This window comes from Marmota marmota, unplaced genomic scaffold (genome assembly GCF_001458135.2).
Source record: "Marmota marmota marmota unplaced genomic scaffold, marMar, whole genome shotgun sequence".
NCBI classification, from domain to species: Eukaryota; Metazoa; Chordata; class Mammalia; order Rodentia; family Sciuridae; genus Marmota; species Marmota marmota.
Window position 1 is genome coordinate 57,976,108 of NW_026000037.1, and position 19,904 is coordinate 57,996,011.

At 35.8% G+C, this 19,904-nt stretch overlaps 2 protein-coding genes across 20 annotated transcripts in view; one reads left to right on the forward strand and one right to left on the reverse strand.

Annotated features, from left to right (window-relative positions):
• Positions 1-6,695, reverse strand: part of Mettl8 (methyltransferase 8, methylcytidine) — a 90,883-nt gene extending 84,188 nt beyond the window's left edge. The window contains exon 1 of one of the 3 annotated variants that reach the window (XR_007350989.1): positions 6,426-6,695. The gene's annotated coding sequence lies outside the window, so the exon portion shown is untranslated. The remainder of the gene's footprint in view (positions 1-6,425) is intronic. The other 2 variants (XR_007350988.1, XM_015479310.2) reach the window with 2 other exon arrangements.
• Positions 6,696-6,739: 44 nt separating this feature from the next.
• The window catches only part of Dcaf17 (DDB1 and CUL4 associated factor 17), a 76,685-nt gene continuing 63,520 nt past the window's right edge, over positions 6,740-19,904 (forward strand). For 3 of the 17 annotated variants that reach the window (XR_007350986.1, XM_048812467.1, XM_048812468.1), the window contains exons 1-6: positions 6,848-7,195; positions 7,603-7,706; positions 13,155-13,245; positions 16,522-16,658; positions 17,471-17,549; positions 19,473-19,562. Coding sequence is in view for 15 of the 17 variants with exons in the window: in XM_048812467.1 (XP_048668424.1) it covers positions 7,070-7,195; positions 7,603-7,706; positions 13,155-13,245; positions 16,522-16,658; positions 17,471-17,549; positions 19,473-19,562 (627 nt within the window). In the remaining 2 variants the exon portion in view is untranslated. The other 14 variants (XR_007350987.1, XM_015479311.2, XM_048812465.1 and 11 more) reach the window with 13 other exon arrangements.

Below are 19,904 nucleotides of genomic sequence, written 5' to 3' on the forward strand. Positions count from 1 at the left end.
TTTAGTCTCTAAATTTGGGAAAAACATAAACCTTTTTATAAAGTATCCAAACTCAAGAATGTTGTTATAGTAATAGAAAATAGACAAATACACCATGTAAATTGTAAATTGATATGTAACAGAATTAGCACTGCAGATCTGTGAGGAAATGAGGGACTACTAAACAAATAGTTCTGGGACAAGTGGTTATTCATGTATGAAAAAACAATAAAATGGATCCCTATTTTGTACTACTACATTCCAAAATCAATTCTGTCCTCAATTAAAGATTTAAATAGGAAAGGTAAAATTTTAGAACTTTTTAGGAAAATTTAAAGATTTCTCAAACAACAGCCAGAAAGTTCTAACTCTAAAGAGAAATATTGATTATTTTTACTACATTTAAATTAAAAGCTTCTGGGACTGGGGAAATAGCTCAGTTGAGAGAGTGCTTACCTTGCGTGCACAAGGCCCTGGGTTCAATACCCAGCACAACAAAAATAAAAATTAAAAATTAAAAAAATTAAAAACTTCTGTATAGTAACAAGTCATTGGGAGAATATATTTGCAACACATATGATGGAAGATTAGTACAACAGAAGGAACATGCATAAGCATTCCACAAAAAAAAAAAAAATCCAATAGAAAATGGGCAAAAGCGATGACATGGGAAATCCATGATAACTTCATAATGTGATATAATTTTATATTGCCTAGATAGGAAAAAATGTAGAAGTCCAGCTGGGCATAGGGCTGCATGCCTGTAATCCCAACAACTTGGGAGACTGAGAAAGGAGGATAGCAAGTTTGAGGCCAGCAAGGCAACCTAGGAAGATCCTGTTTCAAAAATAAAAAGGGCCAATGACGTATCTCAGTGGTACAGTGCCTCTGGTTCACTTCCCAGTACTGCCAAACAAACAAACAACAACAAAAAGTGAAAGTGTAACAATATACAGGCAGTCAAGGAGGTAAAGAAATGCTTGAGAGGTCTTACATCCTGTCAATGGGAACATAAAAACTGCTACAGTTACATAAAAAGTCAACACGGTATTACCTAATAAAGCTGAAAATGCATATGCCCTATAATCCAGTAATTCAATGCCTATGTACTAATACTCTGTGGTAAGCAAAATTATGAAATGATCTCCAAGATTTCTGCCCCTTCAGCTTCCCACTGTTACACACCTCCCATATAGTCCTTGAGTGTGGATAGGACCTGTGAATATGATGGACAGTTGCTTCTTAGATAATTATTTTATGTAAAAGCCTACACTTACCTGCTAATTGATCTCCCTACATTTCACTCCCATTCCCAATACTATACCCAAGTATCTATTTAAAGAGAATGTCCTATCACTCTAATGACTTTTTAAAAATTTATTTATTTATTCTAATTTGCTATACATGAGAGCCAAATGCATTTCAATTCACAGTACACATATGAAGCATAATTTTTCATTTCTCTGGTTGTACACAAAGTAGAGTCATACCATTTGTGTCTTCATACATGTACCTAGGATAACGATGTCCATCTCATTCTACCATCTTCCCTACCCCTATTCCCTTCTCTCCTCCTCCCACCCCACTGTCCTATCCAAAGTTTCTCCATTCTTCACATGCTCCCACCTCCACCCACACTATGGATCAGTATCTACTTATCAGAGAAAATATTCAGCTTTTGGCTTTGGGGATAGGCTTATTTCAATTAGCATGCTATTCTCCAACTCCACTTATTTACCTGAGAATGCCATGATATTATTTTCTTTTAATGCTGAGTAATATTCCATTGTGTATATATACCACAGTTTGTTTATTCATTCATCTATTGAAGGGCATCTAGTTGGTTCCACAATTTAGCTATTGTGAACTGTGCTGCTATAAACATTGATGTGGCTGTCACTGTAGCATGCTGTTTTTAAGTCCCTTGGGTATAGACCAAGGAGTGGGATAACTGGGTAAAATGGTGGTTCCATTCCAAGTTTTCCAAGGAATCTCCATACTGCTTTCCATATTGGCCGCACCAATTTGCAGTCTCACCAGCAATGTATGAGTGTGACTTTTCCCCCACATCTTCACTAACACTTATTGTTGTTTGTATTCTTAATAGCTACTATTCTGACTGGAGTGAGATGAAATCTTAAAGAGTAGTTTTGATTTGCATTTCTCTAATTGCAAGAGATGTTGAACATTTTTTCATATATTTGTTGATTGATTCTATATCATCTTCTGAGAATTTTCTGTTCAGTTCCTTGGCCCATTTATTGACTGGGTTGTTTGGGGTTTTTTGGTGTTAAGTTTTTTGAGTTCTTTATATATTCTGTAGATCAGTGCTCTATCTGATGTGCATGTGGTAAAAATTTGTTCCCATTCTGTAGGCTGTCTCTTCACTTCACTGATTATTTCTTTTGCTGAGAAGACGCTTTTCAGTTTGAATCTATCCCATTTATTGATTCTTGATTTTATTTCTTGTGCTATAGGAGTCTAATGACTTATCATCACATTTCCATAGTCCCACATCCTCTATTCTCACCTGCTTCTGATATCTGATTTTATTTTCCTCTTCTATTATGTCCTAGTCACAGAATATATTCTAACATTCTTCAGTGCTAATGTCTATAATGCTAATATATATTTTTCATAAAATCTAGGCATTGTTTTATTGACATTATAAGTAGCTACCTGTTTCCCATTTATTCCAGGGAATTTGTGGGTAACTGTTATCATTCTGCTTTACTATGATTTCAATTGATTCTGTTTTTCTCCCTCATCCTTAATATCTTTAATAGCATAAGTTCTCTTAACTGTTTCCAAAACATACACTGAATCTGTTAACTTCTTTCCATCTCTCTTGCTACCATTTTAGTCCAAAACACTATCATCGCTTGCACCTAGAACAATGTGGCCACCTGTCTTGTTGCAATACTTATTACCCACCCCCGCAATACATTCTCCATACTATACCCATAAAGAGCTTATTATAACACAAATTCAATCACATTACTTTCCTCCTCAAAGCCTACTATGGCTGTCCATCACAACAGAATAAAATCCAAACTCCTTACCATGGCCTTACAAAGCCCAACATGAATTATGTATAACTATAATCACCAATAAAAAAGGGGGGATGAAGAAAGTGTGCCCAACATGATTAAGTCCCAGCCTACCACTTCAAGATTCTCTCTCTCTTGCACATTAAAGAGCTGCACTGGTCTTTTGACCATTTCAGAATAAGCCAAGCTTGTTGTTATAAGCCTTGGGAACCCTGTGCTCAAGCATTCCTTTGCCTGGACACTTACTTTAGATCTTATAGCTCAGCTCTTCCTCATCATTCAGGGATCCATTCAGGGATCCTCTTCAAAGAGACCTTCCCTGACCACTCTGGTTAAAGCAGGGCTTCCAACCATGTTCTAGTACCTCACCCAGTTTTATTTTTCTTCTAGCACTTATCACTACCCGAAATTTTCATCTAATTATTTCCTGTATATCTTCTTCCTCATAACTAGGGACCTTGTCTAGCTTGTCTGCTATTATAACCTATGCCAAAATAGTTCCCAGGACATTGTGAATGAAAATAATTGTGTATTGAATGAATGACCTCCTGAGGCCTTGGTTCAGAATTCTTTGTCTCTGAACAAAAGTTTAAGTTTAATAACCTGAGTGTTGTATATGTTTATTTAGTCATACTATGCTTCTTTAAGAAAAGCATATGAACAAAAAGCATTTTATTCACTTGTAAATTTACATTTCTTCTTCTTTGTCTTAAAAATATTATGGCTAGGATGGCTAAGGACTCTATAAATATAACACAGCCAAAGAATGGGAAAAAAGAAAACAAAAGAATCAAATTATGTTAAACTTCCCAAACTAAGTTGTTTCCCAATCATAAATGTATCTGTTCATGCTATTTTCCTTTAAAAAATGAAAAAATATCTATTTTATAGGTGGAACTCTTAGGGATTTAAGATTTTGGAAAGTTAGTTCTTCTTCTTAATATTATAATTTCCATTTTGATTTGATTATCACTACCTGAATAAGTGGAGACTAAATCTGCATCTATGTTAAAAGTACTTAAATAAATTCCTTATGGTCACATGTTCCTATAGGTCATTCATTCATCAACACACATGTGCATTAGCCACATTTTAGGCAATGTGCTAAAGAGGCAGAATGACTTACTACTGTTTCTGCTCAGGCAGAGAAACATGGAGGGACAAAACAAGGCTACTTATATTAAGCTCGAGAGGTCAGGAAAAGGGTCTGAGTGGAACTCTTGACACCTGGGAAGAGTATTGCCATAAATGCATAAGAGATAATGGGAAAGGAGTTCCAGATAAAGTGGGCAAATATCAGAACCACAGAGCACATGTGAGGGATGGCCAAAAAGATGAGGCTGAAGTTAATGAAGTGCCCTGTATTCTTCACTAAGGGATTCTAATCTGTGCTATTAGGTACTTATATGGACCCTTAGGGATTTGTACATACATTCTCAAGATTGAGATTTCTGTAGGAGAAACCTTTCACTTTCAGTCTGACAAAAATTGAAAAGAAGGGAAAAAAAGATTTTTTTTAAAAAGGGTACTCTGGGTCATCTGGATGACCACTTTTAGTTGAGTGTTACAAGATTTCAGTTCACACATTTGGTTCAGACACATTTGTGTCACATTTGTTGCACCACTTGTCATTGGTGCAGGATGAGAAAGAAATGGGGACTATTATACATAAATGACATTTTCAAATGAAGGTTCAGTGAAGTTATGAACCAACAGGGTACAGTGATGCATGCCTGTAATCCTACCTACTCAAAAGCCTGAGGCAGGAAGATTTCGAGTTCAAAACTAGTCTTAGGAAACTTAGCAAGACCCCATTTCAAAATAAAAAATTAAAATGGTTGGGAATATAGGGCAGTAGTAAAGCACTCCTGGGTTCAACCAAGTAAATAAACAGAAGTCATGACACACCAAATAAAGGAAATTTTTGCAGTGGTTTAACAAAGAAAGGAACATCGAGTGATCTCTTGACACTAGGGAAAATGGATAGGCTTTTCAATAAGGAAGAGGTTTACTTTGAGAAGTCTTTAGATCCAGCAAAATATTCTTATTGGACACAAGGTGTAAGTATTCATTTGAATTTATTGATTTTATAGTTTTGCTTCATTTTTAAATGCTTAGGTGTTATAGTTGTATAAAAATACAATATAAAGAGTTTATACCTAGTTTCATACTTGATTTTATGTTTAACATACTGAGATATTTTAAGTTAGAATGGAGGATCCTGGGTACCAGTTCTGGTTTGAGAAATTCTGCTGTAAGTGACAGGGAACCACTGAAAGATTGTAACATGCGAACAGCTTTGTGCTTTAGAAAAATCACTCTGGAAGAAGGGAGCATTGGAACTGAAAGTACCAAACTGAAAGAACAGTTAGGAGGCTACTTAATAATATGATAAAAATGGTAAGGCCCCAAATTACTCAATGAAATGAAGATGAGACAATAAGAGAACAGAAGGACTTGGCTGTGGTGAGGTAAAGGGAGACATCTAGATAGAATGACTCTGGCTTGGGTGTTTTGGTGGTGAGATAAAGACCACAGGAAGACAAACAAGTGAAGGCAAAGAGAAAGGAGAAAAGAGAGAGATAATGAGTTCAATTCAGCAATGACTTCAATTTCATTCCAGCCAAAGAAAATCCAGTTATGTTTTCTGGGTTCTAGTTTTCTCAGTGACAGCTGCATTCATGAATTACCAAATTAACTATTGTAGTGCTGTCTAAAAATAAAGCACTCCACTGTATGCTCTAAATAAGTCATGAAAATCAGCAAAAGCCAAGCTCTGAAGGAAATGCATCAAGGTTAAATAGAGATATGATTTTTTTTTTTTTTTACTGAATTTAAATTGTGACCCAGCGCACTCACCAGTACTGTAATTTTTGAACTGCCAGTCAGACATGATCACTCACCTTCCTAGAACACCTAAGTACTAGATGGAGATGCAAAGACCTCTCTCAGGGACCTACAACAAAACAATGGGACAACTTCTGGCTTAAGATTATTGAAATTTTAGTGCACTGGAAACTTTGAACATATAGGCAGGGCTAGTTAACAAAGTATGCTATCTTTTACTTACAGAAATCAAGGTGGAATATCTTAGGTAGTCCTATAAGAATGTAAGCATTTCATATTTTATTCCCTTTAAGTGGGGCAGGGTATGGGATTGGAATGGAGAGGAAGGAAAACGCAGCAATTATCGCAATACCAGTCATTTTCCGCAGGCCACACAAAAGGCGGGCCTCTGAGAAGAAGAGTAATTCAATCCTAGTTTGGTGGGAAAGCCATCATCTTTCACCACTAATCATAATACAAAAGCAAAGTGTTTATACAAATAAAATGTTTAACAGTTAACCTCATCCACGACGTCTAACGAGCGGCTGAAGGGAAAGCCTCAGGGCGTACCTTTGGAGAGTGGTCACACTCGACACAGCCCCTGCGGGCGCCTGGCTTGAGCCTCCCAGAGCGAAAGCCAGGGGCGGCAGGAGACGGGGTACCAGAGAAGCAATGACCCCTGAGTGCAGCACAGGAAACTGGACCAGGAGGCGGCAACACAGCGCCCCCAGGGGTCTTCCCTGCGCGCCTATACCAACCCGAGAAAGCTCTCGAGCCGCACAGCACAGCCCACACCTTTGCTGGACCCAAGAGGGCGTTCTGAAGGCGGGGCCACGGCATGCTGGGGCGGGGCTGGGGCAAGAACACGTTTCCTGTTGCCTGATGGGAGTTGTAGTCCAGGAGGAAGCCAGCGTGCCCTGGGAACTACATTTCCCTCTGAGGTAGCGGCTACGGCAGGCCGCGAGGTAAAGCGGCTTTGCATTGTCCGCGGGCGGAGAGCGTCTTAGGGGCAAGACAGGAAGGGGGCGTTTTTTTCTTCCCCTCTTCCCGTTCAGGTGGTGCGTGCTTTGCGTTCCCTCGCCAAGTTACTGGGTACCCAGTACCCGGCTACCCGGTTAGCTTTCTTTTGAGATTCGGAGGTAGCTGTTTCTGCCCTACGTGGGAGTGAGCGCCCCTCTTCGGCCCAGCCAACCCTGCGCGCCGATCGCTCATCCATGGGCCCAACCCGGAAGTCCAACGTGTGCCGGAGGCTGAGTCGCCGGGCGCTGGGCTTCTTCGCGCGCGACGCAGGCGTGGTGCAGAGGACGAACCTGGGCATCCTTCGGGAGCTGGTGTGCCAGGTGACCTCCCGCCGGTCGCGGGCAGAGTGGAGGCAGCGGGGCGCCTGTGGTCAGACTTCCTGCTGGGGTGCAGTTTTTGCATTCTAGGGCTCCCTTTTGAGTGTGTTTCATGTGACGGGAAGGGGGAATACGTGTCGTGCACCTGGGGGATTAGTAAATAGGTGTTAATAGGGCCGCCATATGGTTTTAGTTTTAAGCTGCTTATGCCTTCCCGCAAACTGTGTTTCTAAAAGTTGGGCACCCAGTTTAACCTGAACGCGAGGGCAGGGTGAGGAAGAATTCAAAATGTTTTTAAATAGCGTATGTGAAATTACTTTGAAAATGATATATTTACCCTACTTAAAATGGATGCACAGAGTAGAAACTTATGAATTCTTTCCTAAACCGAAATCCCTTGTATTTTTCAGGAAAGTACTAAATTTAAGAATGTTTGGACAACTCATTCCAAGTCACCTATAGCTTATGAGAGAGGAAGAATATATTTTGACAATTATCGGTGCTGTGTTAGCAGGTAAATTTTTAGTGATAATTTTTCAGACTGTTGATCTCATCGGTAAGTTTTATAGAATCACATGCTTACATTAATGTACAGGAAAATAGAAGAAAGGGAAAATAGGTCCGAAATAAGACTAGGCAGTAAAATGCACGTAATTTAAAAATCTTAAGTCTAAAATTGTGGGTTTACTCTTTAGAAATACTATATTAAAGCACAACTACATTTAATCCAGGCAAAATAATACATTTTTCCCCACATTTTTATCAGTGCATCATAGTTGTACATAGTGATGGAATTTGTTGTCACATATTCTTATTATGCATACAGCACAGCAATATAACTTGTCTAATATCACTCCACAGCACTTCCCCCACTTTCTTCCTGCCTCATTATTTATAAAACTTAAAGATACCAGAGTCCTGAAAGCTGGTTACTATATAATTAGATGCTGCTTTTTTAAGAGAAAAATTTTCAAACAAAATAATAGTATTTATAGATCCAGAATGTTTAACAGTTAACCTCAACCACAACAGTCCAACGTGAGGCTACAGGGAAAGCTGCAGTGAATCCCCATATACCCATTACCTAGAATCAGAAACTATCAAGATTTGCAACACTCTCTTTCTCTCATCCATATCCCCTTTCCTTTACCTCTGTGCTAGGTATTTTAAAGCATATTCTGAAGATGCTTCAGTGTGTATCTCTTAAAAAATCTTGGGCATTTTCTTTTTAAGAACTTTATTAAGATAGTTATATACCATACTATTTCTCCATGAAAAATGTACAATTGATTTTTTACATTCACAGATACACACAGCCATCACCATAATTATACATTTTCATTGTTGTAAAACAAAAGACAATCTTGAATGCTGTGATCCTAAATTTAGAAATCCCCCAAAATCAAAATCCCCAAAATTATAATCCTAAGAGATTTAAATGCCAAATGTTGAAATTTTAAAAGCCGAAATCTCAAAAACTGTAATACTTATGGGCAAAAGACTATAAAAGAAGGCTAAAAAGCCATATTCAGGGCAAGGGAAGGGACTAGTGTATATTTGTTTGTATACAGGACCATTTCATGGGTAGTACTGGTATCAACAAAATATTCCTATTTTCTCCCTCTTTTATAACATCGTTTTAATTGATATAAAGATATCTTTAAACATTTTTGTTATAATCACTGAATATCTTTTTGCTGTTTTTATTTTCAACAAACTTTTTAAATTCAATAAAGAAAAACAAGGAATTTTATTTTACCTTCATTTATGTCTTCTCTAACACTTCCATTTTTAGACCTGACTTATAACATTTTCCTTTCTCTGAAAAATGTTTTGAATATTTCTTACAAGGCAAGATATTCTCAATTTTGTTTATCTGGATAGTCACTTTTGAAGGATAATTTTTCTGGATACAGAAATTCTAGGCTGTGGAGTTTTTTTGTTTTCTTTCAACACTATAGATATTTCACTTGGTTCTTGTTTGTATGATCTCTGAAAGAGAAGTTTGATGTAATTCTTCTCTTTGCTCCTCTATAGATAAAGTGCCTTCCCCTCCCTGCTTCTCTTTAAGATTTTCTCATTTTTTTAAAAAGAATTTAACCTGTATTTTTTATTTATTTGTTTTTTATATGGTGCAGAGGTTCAAACCCAGTGCCTCACCTGTGCTAGGCAAGTGCTCTACCACTGAGCTACAGTCCCAGCCCTTTCCTCATTTTTTAAAATTTTCTGCTGTTTGAATATGATATATCTACGTGTAGTTTCTTTTTCTTTTTTTTCTTTTTAACTTCCCTAGTAGTGTTTCTGAGCTTCCTGGACTTGTACTTGGGCGTCTCGTGAGTTTTGGAAAATTCTCAGTCCTTATTTTAACTATTTCTGTTTTTCTCCTTCTGGTATTCCCATTGTGTGTACATTATACCTTTTCTTAATTGTCCTATAGTTATTGAATATTCTGTTCTATTTTTTTCTTTTTTCTTTTCAGTTTGGGAAATTTCTGTTGACTTCTCTTTGAGCTTACTGATTCCTCAGCTGTATCCAGCCTACTGATGAGCCATTTTTCACTTCTACTATAGTGTTTTTGATTTCTAGTATTTCCTTTTGATTTTTATCTTTCTATTTAATTGGCCATCTCTTCTTGCTTGTTGTCCACTTTTCCCCTTAGAGCCCTTAACATATAAATCATAGTGTTGTTGTTGTTTTGCCTTACTGTTAAACCCAGAGCCATGTGCATAATGGGCAAGTGTTCTGCCACTCAACCACACAACTAGCCTTTTTTTTTTTTTTTTTTTAAATTTTTTAAACAGCCTCGTTGAGTTGCCTAGACTGGTCTCATACGTGGGATCCTTCTATCAAATAGCTGGGAGTTCAGGTTTAACCACAGGTTTTTTAAGTTCCTGATCTTATAATTCCAGAATCTCTGCCATATCTGAGCCCAGTTCTGATGCTTGCTTTGTCTCTTCAAACTTTGTATTTTGCCTTTTAGCATGCCTTGTAATTTTTTTGTTGAAGACTGTATGACATATTAGGGAAAAGGAATTGAGGTAAGTAGGCCTTTAGATTTTATGTTTATCTGGGTGAAGCTATTATTATTTGATGTAACCATAGGTATCAGAAGTTAAATTTTTCTTATTGTCTTGTTTATGTCTTCCCATTACTGGTTCCAGTGGCTTGTTTCTTCGATTCTGTTCCTGCTAACCTGTGATTCTTTCCCTGTAACCTCAATTCTCTGATGGATCTAAGAATAATTGTTAATTTTTTAATTGTTTAGCTATTTTCTAATGAGTTCAAGCATCACAACTTCTGCTCTTTTCATGTTGCACCAGAAGCAGAAGTTAGAATAGTCTGCATTTGGAGTTTGTTCTGAACTCAGAAGGGCTCCTTCAGTTAGCTTTTTCTGGTTCACTCTGGCAAATTAGCCAGACAATAATTTAGCCTGTATTTCAAATGAATCTGCCTATCTCCCATTTGTCTTTTACCACAATCTTCACTGGTTTTGACAGTGCACTTAGGCTTGATCTTCTCCACATCTGTTGTAAATAAAGTCAGTTTTTCTAGAAGGAACTAGGGACTATCTGTTTTATGACCTGCATTTCCCAGGCAAAATCTTCAAACCAGCACTCTTAGTAAATGAAACTCTTCTCTGTGAGTCACATCCCTGCTCTAAAAGCTGAACTTGTAGGTTTGAGGGAACACTAGCCTTACATCTTTTCAACTTGCCTCTCTTAGGATGGACCCATTGCTTTATAAAGAGGGATAAGGCCTATCAGGGCCCTAGTATTCTCAGCCATGTTGCACCCAAGGCAGAGCCTCCACTTCCTGAGTGGGACCTAGGTAGCAGAGAGGAGCCCCACCTCTTGACTACATTCACTCAGGACTCATTGTCTGCAACAGACAGCTGGGGGTTGAATGAGGAATGCTGCCATCCTGCCTCTCTTGGGGAGATAGTTCTCTTAGTAGAGGCAGTGGGGAGAGGAGCCTTGTGTTCTTGGTATACCAGTTTGAAGTAGAGTGGCCATCTTGTTGAACTAGGAGTGAGGAAGAATGGAACCCTTCCTGCTCCAAACATCAAAGACTCCTATTATTCTAAGATTTTTTTTTCCAGTGCTATGGATTAAACTGAGGGTCTTGTGCACAGTAGGCAAGTATTGTACCACTGAGCTGCATCCCCAGCCCATACTCTATATTCTTAATGAGTACTAATAGATTTTCATTAATAAACATGTCTTCATGTGCTCTATGTCCCCAATAGCATTTCCCAAGACTTTTAGGTTGTTATCCTTTTATAATTTTTTACAAGTTTGCTTTAAGAGTGTGTCTACAAAGCCTTACCACTGTCATGCTGGAAGTAGAAATCTAGACTTAAATTTTTATGTTCATAGTATCATTTTCACACCTAACAAAATTAGTGGTATTTCTTTGGTACCATTTAACACGCAGTTCATAACTTCTCCAGATTGTACATATTGCTTAATTTTAATAAGATTAATCAGAGTAATTGGCATTGATTAGTGTTCTAATGGTAAATAACATTAGAGTTCTTTAACATGCCATCCAGGGATTTTTTTACCCAAAGGCTAGAATCACAAATGAGGTTGATTTTACTCCTGTGAAACTGTTTGGTTTAAACCTTTAACTCTGAGAGAATATCAAAGGTGACTAGAATGTCACTCTGAAAATTGTCTCTTTTTAAAAATATTTTTGTGTATTATAATTATATATAATGGTGGGATTTAGTGTTACATGTTCATATGTGTGCACAGAAAAACAATATTATTTGCTCAGTTTTATGTTCCAGAACCTCCTTCATTTCTCTTTTAACAGTGGTTTAATGCTAAAGTTCATATGTTAAACATCTATATTCACATCTCAATGGAAGTTGGCCAGGCATGGTGGCATGTACCTGTAGCCTCAGCTACTTATGAGGCTGAGGCAAGAGGATCATTTGAGCCTAGGAGTTCAAGACCAGCCTGGGCAACATGGTGAGATCCTGTCTTAAAAATAAATAAGCCAGGTGTAGTGGTGTATCCCTGTAATCCCAACCACTTGAGAGACTGAAGCAGGAGAGTCCCTTGAAGCCAGCCTCAGCAGCTTAGTGAGGCCCTGTTTCAAATAATAAAGAGGGCTGGGGAAGTGGCTTAATGGTAAAGCACCACTGGATCTATAATTCCCAGTATCAATAAATAAGAGACTGTTTTTACCTCAAAGACTGTTCAATATTGGTAGAAATATCAACTTATTTTACCTTTCTGATAGATAATTTAGGAGCAAAAATTGTAAAGAGTCTTTTAATTTTTTTAAATTAAAAAAAAATATTTTTGTGGTACTGGGGATTGAACCCAGGGGCACTTAATTACTTGAGCCACATCCCCAGCCTTCTTTTTAAAAAAAATTTAAGGATAAGTTCTAAGTTATTTAGGGTCTTGCTAAATTGCTGAGGCTGACTTTGAACTCACTATTCTAATGCCTCAGCCTCCCAAGATGTTGGAATTAAAAGTATGTATGCACCACCATGCCTGGCCAAGAGTGTTTCCTTTTTTATCCACTGATTTTCATTCTAAAATAATGGGAACAACTTATCTATTAATTTTGATTTTACATATCAGAAAAATAGTTGAAGAATTCAATGGAATTCAGATATGTTCAAGGGTAAAAAAAAAAAAAAAAAAGTTTAATATAATCCAATTTAGCAAAACAATGTTCAGCTACCTCTATGTATTTAAAGAAAAACTAGAAGAAAAAGAACCAAAATGTGAATGTTTAGTTTTGTAGTTGTATAGTATTATAAACTATTTCATATTTTTTCTATGTATGTATATGATGAATTCTGTAACTAAAAAAAAATTAATAAGGAAAACAAACAACAAATAGTATTTTGGTATTTTCAGTTATCTGTATGAAAAGAAGTCTCAAACCTGAGCAAATACTGCTTCATTTATCAGGAATACTAATAATTTTTTTTTTCCAGTGTTGCCTCAGAGCCAAAAAAACTTTATGAAATGCCAAAATGTTCCAAATCGGAAAAAATAGAGGATGCTTTGTTATGGGAATGCCCAGTGGTAAGATTTGTTTTTAGAGCATTTGTTTCTACAGTATTTTTAGCCTAGAAGAACTGGTTATTGTTAATATATTCCATTAAGGATTAAAAATTAAATATCACAGTGATTCCAGAATTATTAGCACAATGAAGAGGAGAATGTATCTTTTTATTATCATTTTCTATAAATGTTTTTATCTTTAAAAAATCATTAATATTATGAATATTTTAAAGTAGGTGTAGTTTTTAAATATTGAAAATAGGAAAAGTTAGAAACATTAAAAGTTTCATAACAATCTAAACTACTTTATTACTGTTCTTGGTGGATCATTCTACTTACTGAAACAGAACAATAAAAAAGTATGGAGAGCATCTTTTATGATATACAGAATTTTATTGGTTCTTTTTAGTTATACATGATAATAGAATTCATTTTGACATAATTATAAAAACATGGAATATAATTTGTTCTAATCCAATCCCCAGTACTTCCCCTTTTCCTCACCCCCTTTTCCCTTCTCTCTACTCTGCTAATCTTTCTTCTATTTACTTACAGGTTTTTTGGTTGTTGTTGTTTTTAATTAGTGTCTTGTGGATGTACATAATGGTGAGATTCATTGTGGTATATTCCTACATGTACACAAGAATGTTAGATCAGATTCATTCCACTGTCTTTTCCTAACCCATCTCTTTTCCCTTCCCTTTATTCCCCTTTGTCTTACTCCACTGATCTTTCTTCTGTTGTTTTTTTTTTTTTCAAATACCCCCTACCTTGACTTTTCAGGCCTGCATTATTTCTCTTGACGTGATGGTCTCCAGTTCCATCCTTTTACTGGAAAATACCATAAGTTGTTATTCTTTATGGCTTAGTAATAATCCATTGTGTATATATACCACATTTTCTTTATTTGTTCAACTATTGAAGGGCACTTAGGTTGGCTCCATATCTTAGCTGTTGTGAATTGTGCCGCTATAAACATTCATATGCCTGCACCACTGTAGTATACTGTTATACCGAGGAGTGCGATAGCCGGGTCATATGGTGATTCCCTTCCTAGTTTTTTGAGGAATCTATAGTGCTTTCTGGAGTGGTTGCACCAATTTGCAGTTCCACCAACAACTTAGGAGTGTGCCTTTTCCCCACATACTTGCCATCATAAAGCGGATTCTTACAAGTTTTCTCTGCAAATGTTGTTAGGAAAATAATAAGATAAAAATAACAAATGTGGCTGTATAAGCTCATTCATCAGACCAGCCTTGCCCTGGTACATATTTTTCAGAACACTGTTTTTATGGAATGTTAACAGGTATGTAGGTACCAAAAGAGTTGGGAGGAATTGGGCTGTGGAAAAATAAGTCTGGAACATTCTGAATTCAAAAAGTTTACTTACATAATTACTTCTCAGAGACTTTATAATAACTTTACTTACATAATTTTACATAAGTTTACTTACATAATTACTTCTCAGAGACTTTGTAATTCAAATAGTACTAATGTACACAATGACTACAAATCATTTTCCTAAATTTTTTTGGTTGTAAAACTTCCTTTTTTGGAGGAATATTTCTAAATGTAAGTTTTCCATGGCATCATTTTTTAATATTCTAAGTAATGCCTTTGGAATACTACAACCACTTAATCAGATCTTTAAATCAGTTTTCTGGAGCTGCTTTCTTTTTCCCTATATATTTATCTTCTGTTCATAGAAGACTCCTTTCAAAATATCTTTTTTTCCCCTCATCTTCTCATTGAAAGCTATAAATAATTTTGTGCCCAACATACTTTATATACAACCAGAGATATGAAAAATTGTGCTGTATATGTGTAATAAGAATTGTAATGCATTCCACTGTCATTTATTTTTAAAAAATAAATTAAAAAAATAAAAAATAATTTTGTGCCTCCAGCAGTTTAAGCATCTTAATCCATTTTCATTTTGGTATGGTAGAGAGATGACATATTTCTTACTTGAGAAAGTTTTGTAAAAACACCAAAAATTTATAGAGAAATCTTGGCAAAACTAAAATTTCTAGTAACTTATTTTCTATTCTCCCTTTAACATTTAAATATTTTGTTCTCATTTGCAGTGAAATAATATTTTCCATGAAGAAAGAGTAAGAAGCATATTGTATTAACATTAACATACTAATGTGAAACTACTTTTCAATTATTACCTTTCTTTTTTGAGACAATGTGTGAAATCCAACTTTTGGTTTAAGAAAATAATTTAAACCTGTTATATATGCTGCATCAAATGTTTTTTTAATAGGCAAAGTATAAGTAGTATGTTTTTAAAAACTGAAATCCCCATGAAGTGATACTTACTAAGATATTGTAGAAAAAATGCTCTTATATCATTGTCTGTGACCCGAGGATGTAAGATTTCCAGTTAATAAAGTAAAAGCAAAATACAAAGAAGCGATCATTTTTCTGTCTGTAACATTTGAAAGGGCATACACTTCTTTTGGGGCATATGTAAAATAACCATGACCTCATTTTTTCCTACTCTTTGTCCTAAGAAAATACTAAATTAATTTCAATTTTCTATTCTTAACTTTCTTCTTACCAACTACATTATAGTTCACAATTCATAGTAGACTCCTTTGCTCTTTTTTTTTTTTTTTTCTCCCTTCCTACATTAGACTTCCACCTTGAGGTAGCTCCTTTGTAACAAAAGTACCCAAACAGCTATCTACCTTTTCTGGGTTATTCATTGATGACAGGTTGTTTTTAAAAACAGGTTCATCTTTTATTCTTCTTTGGCTACCTTGATTCTGGATTCTAAGTTCTCATTTGAAGTTAGAATAGAACAGCAGTAAACTGTATGATAATTTGCATTTTGTCGCATTCACTTCCATCTAAAGGAAAACAAGTTATGTACTAAAAAAAAAAAGGCGGGGGGACAATAGGAACAACTCTTCTACCATATGATGTTTAATAGCTCTGCAGTTATACATGATTTTAAGAGCTGCTATTATTATCACAGCAGCAACAGCAGCATTAATACTCCTACTGTTATTGTTGGCTACTATCTGTTGAATACGTAGTAAATAAATTACTTGAAGCACTGTTTAAATGTCTTATGTGAATAAATCCACTTAATAAGTTAATGATGAAAGTAATTTCCCACAATCTTACCTTTCCTTGCCTTAATTATCTTTCTCTGCATTTAATATTTCTTCTCTGGTTTACTTTTTCAACTGTCTTTAAGTATTTAGTTATTTTCTTTGGACATTGATTACTGCAAATTGTTCATGGCTAAGCAGTTTCACTTTTACACCTCATTTATTTTTTTAGGGGGAGGTACTTCCCGATCCATCAGATTATAAATCTTCACTCATAGCACTGACTGCTCACAATTGGCTACTTCGTATATCAACAACTACAGGAAAAATCCTGGAGAAGATCTATCTTGCTTCCTATTGCAAATTCAGGTATTAACTCTTGAGTTTATTATTTAAGATTTTGTTATAAAAATTTGGGAATGTACCCCAGGAAATTTTTTAAGCTGCCTCCCCCACTTTTTCAGTATTTACCGTGATCTTAGTTCTATAAACTTAATTTTTTTCTTCCCTTGTGACCTTTGAGAGCTGAGGATAGAAACCCTCTATCATTTATCTTTGGGTCCCTAATAAGTAAGTAACTTATACTTATCAGTTGACAGATAAACTTTTTTTTTAATAATGTGTCACTCCTCTACAAGTAGTATTTTCTATGTAAAGTGTACTTTATGGAGGTTTTCCTGAAGGCTGATCTGTTTTCAGTTAAATTATTTGCCTAGTACAATCTGAGAATTATTATTTTAACAGTTTTGTAAATTAGATGTAAATTTTTAGAGTGTTTGTGTGTGATTTGTGAAAATACTATTTTTGATACATTTTGTAACTCCTGGGTTTTGTTGGTGGTGGTGGTGGTGGTGGTGGTACCACTGGTGATTAAACCCAGAGGTGCTTTACTATTGAGATACCTATCCATCCCTTTTTATTTTTTATCTTGGGACAGATTCTTACTAAGTTGCTTAGAGCCTTGCTGAATTGCTGAGGCTTGCCTTGAACTTGGAATTCTGCCTCAGCCTCCCGATTTGCTGGGATTACAGGCATATGCAACTGCAGCTGGCTGATTTGTTTGTTTTTAAAAAGATTAATTTGCTTTTATAAATTAGGTAACTAAAAATTTGCTTACTTCTACCTATAATGTTTTGTATAAGGAAACTGACCTACATCATTAAATCTCCACTTCTTAAAAGGTACTTGAGCTGGGACACACCTCAAGAAGTCATTGCAGTCAAGTCTGCTCAGAACAAAAGCTCAGCAGTGGCCCGACAGGTACGCATCAGTAAACAGTCAATAAACCAAGAACTTCTTCCTTAGGAATTTGTCTGAAAAACTGTTATGAAAGAACTAATGATCTTTGATTTCTGAAGCTTGCTATTAAAGTTAGTAGGTAAGTGTTTTTTTTCTAAAGCATGTGATTAATATTTTTCTCTCCTTTTAAAGAATTACCTAAAGTGTAGAAATTTATTTCAAGAATCTTATTTTGGTTCTGTTGGTGACTTAATAGGGAAATGCTATAACAAACATTTAATTGAGCACTTTCTCTTAAATAGACATAGATTCTGCTTTTAGAAGTTTGCTGCTGCTTTATCTCCCAGGGATCTAGGGAGGAAAAAATTATTTTTGTTTCCTCTTGGCAGAGGTTGTGTTCTTTCTCATTTTCTGTGTTTATTTTTATTTTGTGTGTGTGTGGTTCTGGAGACTGAACCCTAGACATTGAGCTTGCTAGGCAAGTGCTGTACCTCTGAACTTTACCTCCAGATCCCCCTTTTAAAAGAAATTTATTTTGAGGCAGGGTCTTGTCAAGTTGCCCAGGCTGGCCTTGAATTTTTGAATTTTCTAAGGTGGAGGAGGAGAATCAAGAGGAGGCCTCCTTAGTAACTAGGATTATAGGTGAATACCACTACCCCCAGCTCAAAATTTTTTTTTTTTTCATATAGATGTTGAACACAGGGACACTTAATCATTGAGCTACATCCCCAACCCTTCCTTATGTTTTATCTTGAAACAGGGTCTTGCTATGTTGCTTAGAGCCTTGCTAAGTTTCTGAGGCTGCCTTTGAACTTGCAATTTTCCTATCTCAGCTTCCCGAGCCACTGAGATTACAGGCATGTACCACTACACCCAGCCCAGCTCAAGTTTCTAATGTGTCTTTTTAAGAATTTAATTCCTCAAGAGCAAGTACTATGTATTAAGGTTTTTCATTTACCACTGATAATGCCAATTAATGTCTTGTCAATATTTTTACATTTCTAGACTTTATCCAGCCAAGAACTCGTAGCTCAAAAGCTCAAAATCAGGATATATAAACTATGCCTTTCCTTTGGTTTTTAGAAACTTGGAAGGAATCTATTTATGTCTTAAAAAATCATAGTTTAAAAGAATGTATTCTTTTTGAAAGGAGGATCTTTAGAGCTTTTAAACATTGCAGTCTTTTTTGTTTTGTTTTCTAACCTGTAGTTATGGCAGTTTTGATTGGTGGTCTTTGTGCTCCATTACTTAGGGTTCTGTTGAAGTAGAGTCAGGCTGTGATGGGGCAGACACGTTTGCCTGTCACAAAAAACAAGAAATTCCCTTCAAGCCAGTACTGGGGAAGTACAACATTATTTTACATTTCATAATAGAAAGAAATTGACTGGAACCTATTCCTCGAAGTAAAGGGGGTGTTCCTCTTCAAGCTCAAGCTTTTATTTATTGTTGGCATATATATATTTTTTTTCATTTCATACAGGCATGTCAGTGCAACACTATTTTCAGGGATCTAACCATAATGACTATATGAGATTTGATTAGGCTTTTTCGGGGGAAGGTGGGGAACTACTGGGAATCAGATTTGGACCTCATACATGCTCTACCATTGAGATACCTTCCCAATTCTACTTGATTAGGCTGTTTATTACTAGAACTTCAGTATACAGGATAAATACACAGTATCTTGTTGCTACAGAATGCCACCTGTTCTTTTTACGTTTGTAAGTTTTTGTGTATGTCTGTGTGCACGTGTGTATCTGAAGAGCCAAAGGTTTAGCTGACATATTTTAAATATGTTTGCCTTCCTCTTCAGTAACTTTTCAGTCTAGATAAATGGATGTTTCAATTCGGAAAACCTCTGTATAATGACATGGATGTTTTCAGAAACAAAGCATTTCTGAAGTACTTTGGAGAGCTGCCTGTAATTTTAGTCTTTTTTTCTAGGCAGGCATTCAGCAACCCATTTTGTTGTACCTTGCAGTGTTCCAAGTTCTACCTTTTTCTCTTATAGGCATTCTAGAGATCAACAAAAGGGTAAGAACTCACTTCTTATTTAATTATAATATTAATTTTTTGACAATAAGATATAATGTCATTTAATTATTTATTAGATGATTTATTTAGTAATGTTCCCCTACTATAAAATGTTCACTGACCTGTTTTCTTTCATATCAAAACATGAGAACATTTGATTTCAAAAGAGAGCCTGATTATCCCTTTATCTTTCTGCATGGTTTTATGCCTCTCAAGTAGGTAGTGAGTTATTAATGAACTACTATTTTATAAAATTATGAAATGAGTAAGGTATGTTTTCCAAAGAAATTTCTTCCAAACTTTGTTAAAATGATCGTTAAGGTGCCAAAAAAAAAAAAGTAT